Source organism: Daktulosphaira vitifoliae, unplaced genomic scaffold (assembly GCF_025091365.1).
Source record: "Daktulosphaira vitifoliae isolate Bord-2020 unplaced genomic scaffold, ASM2509136v1 Scaffold_1, whole genome shotgun sequence".
In the NCBI taxonomy this organism is placed as follows: domain Eukaryota; kingdom Metazoa; phylum Arthropoda; class Insecta; order Hemiptera; family Phylloxeridae; genus Daktulosphaira; species Daktulosphaira vitifoliae.
The window spans coordinates 7,890,344-7,896,669 of record NW_026099572.1 but is presented as its reverse complement, the minus strand read 5'-3'; the positions used below and the strand labels follow the sequence as shown (position 1 = coordinate 7,896,669).

Sequence of the window (6,326 nt, the reverse complement as noted above, 5' to 3'; positions counted from 1 at the left end):
GTTCATTTTTGAAAAAGTTACGGCATATTTTAGTAAAAAAAATTGAAAAAATTTCGAAAATTAGCGATTTTTAAATTTGTAATTTTTTTGGAGGTTTCCCCCATTTACGGGGAACGAGGGAATTTTTTTCAATTTTTAAGGGTAATGTCTTCGACTAGATACGATTTGTGATCTTTTGACGTATCGTTGAAAGAAATCCGTTCGGTGAGAGCTGAGAAAAAGTGGTAACAGACACAAAAAAAAAAAAACACATCATAGTAAAACCAATACCTTCTCAGCTTCGCATCGAAGCTAAAAGGAATACATTTTTTTATTTTTAGATTTTTACAATATTTAAGAATAGCTAGCCTTTATGTTTTTAATACAAAATTTTTAATGGATCATTAAAATTTTAAGGCAAACACTTTTTGAGTTACAAGCATTTTTATACACACAGTGGATATGTGACGCGGTTGTAGTATACATTATAAATATATACCAGAACGAGCTACTTCCACCCGCACTACATACTCACTAAATGTATTGAAATACAAGTAGCTCAATAATTACTCATCCTTAATTGTTATGGATTCATTAAACATTTTCGAAAAATGTTCAACAAAATTATTAACAATAAGAAAATGTAATTTTTTTTTGTTATTAAGGCAAATAATTAAAATTATGATATTAATATGGTCTAAAAATGCAAAAATTATTTTTTTTTAAATTACATCTAAATGATAGTTTTATCAAAAGTTATAAGAATTTTTATTTAGATCTGTTCAACCTGTTTTACTAATTAAATGAATAATAGAATTTTACGAGTTACTAGAATATTAGAAGCACTTGGTATAATTATTATATGTCTAACAATTTTGAATAAAAATTGTATTGTATAAATGTACATTAATGATAGACTTTACAATGTTATTATAATTGTATGACTTAAAAGGTAACATAAAATAGTATTAATTAAAGTTGCTGATTAACATTTGATAACAGTAATTTTAATTTCAGAGTAAAATTATTATTATATACAGCGTGGAACGGATCTAACTGACAACTCATATAACTTATGATCTACATAACATTATATACTTTTATTTTTTAATCAATTTTTACAATGTAGAACTATATTTAAAATACGTTTTATGTTATTTTTCACAATTATAAAAAATATTTAAAAATTAATTTTTTTATTAAATTTTTTTTTTTAAGACATTTTATAGATAAGTTTTAAAGAAAAATTTCGTTACCAAATAATCTTATTTTAATTCAGTAGTTACGTTTATACAGCATTTTGAAATTTGTTAAATTTTGATTTTTTATGCAATTTTCCTATAGTATCAAATGTTAGCCATATTATGTAAAGTACAGAAGTAAACACTTATTACATTATTTACTGGTAACAGTACGCGATTTCTATTCCATGGATAATAATAATGTTTAACGCGCTTCATACAGAAATGATTATCTCTAATATTTATTACATAAGTTAGAAACATTATCGTATAACAACTACGAGTGTTCCATGGCTAGCCAAGTTAAAAGTGATATTAATTATTAATATGCGTGATTCTATCATTGTAATCATATTATTATGGGATACTCCTTAATAGGAGATTTGATAATAAATCCACTTATTCACTATTATTCACGTTTCAATTAATGATATATGAACTTATTTAATTAAAAATTCAACATGTTTTAGACAATGTTTCTATAATTTTTTTTAATTATGGCTTAAGTCTAATAGGTAACGACCTAGTACCAAGTTCGGACCTAGTTCCAGCCATTTTTTGGAAAAATTGTCGATATTCATTAACATATCCTATTTTTGTACTTTTTAACCTTTCACTAACCTCAGGTATTTTTCCAAAATCAAGGAAAACTAGTTTCGTTACACCTATATGGAAAAGTGGTGACCGTGCTGACGTTAAAAATTATCGTCTAATCTCCAAAATCAATGCATTAACTAAATTACTTGAAAAATTATTAGAACCTAAATTATCTCAAGTTGTAAATAATATGCTGGTGAACGAACAACATGGTTTCCGTAAAAATAAATCGATTGATACCAACCTGGTAGTATACTATCAATTTTTGGTAGATAATGTAGCTAAAGGTAATCAAGTAGATGCGGTGTAGACTGATATTAAAAAAGCTTTTGACTCCGTTGATCATAAATGTTTGTTACGAAAATTAAAACTTTTCGGTTTAAATGAAAAACTATTAGATTGGTTAACATCATATTTAAATGATAGGATACAATTAATTAAAATTAATAATAGTATTTCAGTACCTATTTTTGTTACTTCTGGAGTCCCACAAGGAGACCATATATCTCCTATTTTATTCTTAATTTTTATAAAATTTTGCTGATGATTTAAAAATATTTTTAGTAATAAAAAATCGAGAAGATCAAGAACACCTTCAACACGATCTCAATAGGTTTATAGAATGGAGCGCTAATAACGGTTTAGACGTAAATATTGAAAAATGTCAGCAAATTTCCCTTTGCCGTAATCGTAATCCATTGATTAATAAATATTTTATTAATTATGTAAAATTAAAAGTTTTAAAAAATATCAAAGATCTGGGAATTTCATTATCATTTGACCTGACTTTTAATGCGCACATAAATGCCATATGCGCAAAAGCCTATAGAAACTTAGGTTTTATTAAAAGAAATTGTGAACAATTTAAAATTGTACTTTGTTTGAAGACATTATATTATGCATAAGTCCGTTCTGGACTTGAATTTGGTTCAAAAGTTTGGAATCCTAGACAAATAGGATTATCATATAAAATTGAAAAGTTACAAAGACGTTTCATTCGTATAATAGCGCATAAATTTGGTCTACCCGGTCATCCCATTTCAGAATTAGAGCTAAAATTTAATATGATTTCATTAAAATCTAGACGAAATTACATCGACGCATGTTTTGTTTACAAACTGCTGAATGGTTTAACTTTCTGTCCTGAGTTATTACAAAAGATCCCATTAAATGTACCACAGTTTGCTACTCGTAATTTTCGAATTTTTTATACTGTATCACAAACAAAAAATTTTGTTCTAAGAAGCCCTATGTATCGAATGTTAAATTTTTGTAATGAATTAAAGAATGTTGATTTTTTTATAGATGATAAGGTGAAATTAAAACATAATGTCTTAAATTTACTATAATTAATTATAATTTTTTATGTTAATGTTTACTATACTCTTGCCCTTTTGCGGGCGTAAATTATATAGTAAATAAATAAATTATCTTAATTATACTACTACTTTTTTCATGTCAATTACAAATGCTTAATAATGCTTCAAATGTTAATAATTTCCATGGAATAGAAATCGCGTACTGTTACCAGTAAATAATGTAATAAGTGTTTACTTCTGTTCTTTACATAATATGGCTAACATTTGATACCATAGGAAAATTGTATAAAAAATCAAAATTTTACAAATTTCAAAATGTTGTATAAACGTAACTACTGAATTAAAATAAGATTTTTTGGTATCGAAATTTTTCTTTAAAACTTATCTATAAAATATCTTAAAAAAAATTTAATAAAAAAATTAATTTTTAAAATATTTTTGTAATTGCGAAATATAACTTAAAACATACTTAAAAAAAAAAAAAGTATAAAATGTTATGTAGATCATAAGTTATACGAGTTGTCAGTTAGATCCGTTCCACCTTGTATAATTGGACAATCGTCAACGCATGTGAATGTAGAATTTTCTGATTCTTATATAATTTTTAAAAACAAAATTTCTATTTAAAAAACAACTAATCTTTATATTTATGTTTAAATGCATAGAACCTTATGATTCACTATATCCCAATAAATAATTACTCAAATTAATTCATTATTACATTATATTATAAAAGGTTTTATTATTTAAAATAATAATCAAACAAAGCCGCCACTTTTGAAAAAACTTAATAGAACTTTATAGTTTTCATTTTTTTAGTCAAATAATTTAATATATTTATCAGATATTTAAATGAATTTTAAAAAATAATACATTTTTAGTTTCCCACAAATAATTTATTTCTATAATAATATGCAGTAAAAAATGCATTTATTTTTATTTAACATAGTATAGTTATGTGTGATAAAATAATTTCTTAGTGTAGTTTTGAAGAGGTCATTTGAAAATTAAAATGAATTAGCATTATTATCTTACATTTCAATGAAAAATGAGCAGTAAAAGTTTTAATTGGTAAATAATCAATATCTAAATAAGGTTGTCTCACTATAATGTAATACATTTTAAAAATGTTCAAATAATCTTTTAAACATTTTTTTTCTTCGTGAATTAGCTTAAAATTAGAAAAAAATTAGAAATAAGTCTTATTTCAACAGGATGACCAAAAAGTTAGATATTGAGCTTTTAGTATAATTATTCTTAGATTTTTTAAAAAGCGAAATAGTATCACTTTATGCTCTAGTTAACAGAAATGTTTTCTTTTTTAGATGGTGACTTATCATTAAAATTTGTAAGATACTTTGAAAGTTTCATGTTAGACGAAGAACTCTTTAAAGAATTTTTACAAATTAGTGATATAAATAAAAACGACACTGTCCTAAAAGAAGTAGCATTTGACATTTTTTTTAAGAACAAATTGCTTTGTATGTTACTTAAAAAAGACATTAATGAAATACTCACAAAGTATACAAATAAACAAAATCAATTTAATTACTTAGGTAATAATCATAACTTTTATTATAATTTATAAAAACCCAGCACAGGGGGGTCGAGGCACAGTTGTGACATGGTATAGTTGGATCAAGTATAATGATATCTGACAGTGATTAAAATCACTATCAAAAATAAACGCTTCGATGCAAATCTTTAGATAGTGTTTAATTTTAAAAAAATTGGTGTTTTATTCCAAAAGCTACTTGATCTGCTGGTTCCTTAATATCTCGATTAAGAAAAAGTATGTCGAATGAAAAAGGGTTTATTAAAAAATATTATTTCTCATAAAACAATTGTGTGGATCCATAAACTTTTCAATAAGTTATAGCATTATAAAGTTAAATATAATATAAATAATAAAATCGAGAATTTTCACACGAAAATAGCATTCGGTAGCCATTTTCGCCGTGAAGACAAGTCCAGAGGTCAAATTTTTTTTTTTCAAATTAAAGTATATTACATTAGCTTTAATTTAAGATATATATAAAAGTGTCAGACCTTCCGGAACATTTTCAAAAGTTAAGTTGAAAAAGTTAATTTTTTGTGAAAAAGTTGTCATTTTAAATCCCCCCCTGTGGGCAGGTTAAGTGTCAGATTTACAAAAAAAATATACCAAATGATAAGTAAAGACATCAAGCATCTATATAAAAAAGAATTATATTGATATGTTCATTTTTGAAAAAGTTAGAGCATTATTAAGTTAAAAATATAAAAAAAAATTACTCTACAAAAATCGTAATTTTTTATTGACTTTGATGTCAACTTTCACCACGAAGACAAGTCTAGAGGTCAAATATTTTTTTTTCAAATTAAAGGATATTACATAAGCTTCAATTTAAGATATATATAAAAGTGTCAGACCTTCCGGAACATTTTCAAAAGTTAAGTTGAAAAAATTCTACTTTCTATATGCATTTTTTATATTTGAAGCCTCCCCATATAGAGGGAAATAGTCTGATTTCAAAAAAAAGTATGTCCAATGAAAGATGTATATAAATACTACTTTTCATGAAAAAATTTTATTGATCCATACATTTTTTTAAAATTTATAGCACTTTAAAGTAAANTGATCCATACATTTTTTAAAAAGTTATAGCACTTTAAAGTAAAAAATGTCAATTATAAAATCAAAAATTTTTACACAAAAATAGCATTCGGTAGCCGTTTTCACCATAAAAACAAGTCCAGAGGTCAAATATTTTTTTTTCAAATTAAAGTACATTACATTAGCTTTAATTTAAGATATATATAAAAGTGTCAGACCTTCCGGAACATTTTCAAAAGTTAAGTTGAAAAAGTTAATTTTTTGTGAAAAAGTTGTCATTTTAAATCCCCCCGTGTGGGCAGAAAAAAGATCAAATTTACAAAAAAAATATACCAAATAATAGATAAAGACATTAAGCATCTATAAAAAAAAAATTATATTGATATGTTTATTTTTTAAAAAGTTACGGTAGTTTTTAGTAAAAAAAATTGANTTCATTTTTGAAAAAGTTACGGTAGTTTTTAGTAAAAAAAATTGAAAAAATTTCGAAAATTAGCGATTTTTAAATTTGTAATTTTTTTGGAGTTTTCCCCCATTTACGGGGAACGAGGGAAATTTTTTCAATTTTGAAGGGTAATGTCTTCGACTAGATAC

At 24.6% G+C, this 6,326-nt stretch overlaps 1 protein-coding gene across 5 annotated transcripts in view; it reads left to right on the top strand.

The window, feature by feature from the left end:
• The window catches only part of LOC126894990 (uncharacterized), a 166,420-nt gene that overhangs the window by 2,883 nt on the left and 157,211 nt on the right, over nucleotides 1-6,326 (top strand). For 4 of the 5 annotated variants that reach the window (XM_050666411.1, XM_050666408.1, XM_050666410.1 and 1 more), the window contains one exon: nucleotides 4,462-4,692. The exons of the other annotated variant lie outside the window; for it this stretch is intronic. In XM_050666411.1, coding sequence (XP_050522368.1) covers nucleotides 4,462-4,692 — 231 coding nt within the window. The remainder of the gene's footprint in view (nucleotides 1-4,461; nucleotides 4,693-6,326) is intronic. 5 annotated transcript variants of the gene reach the window in all.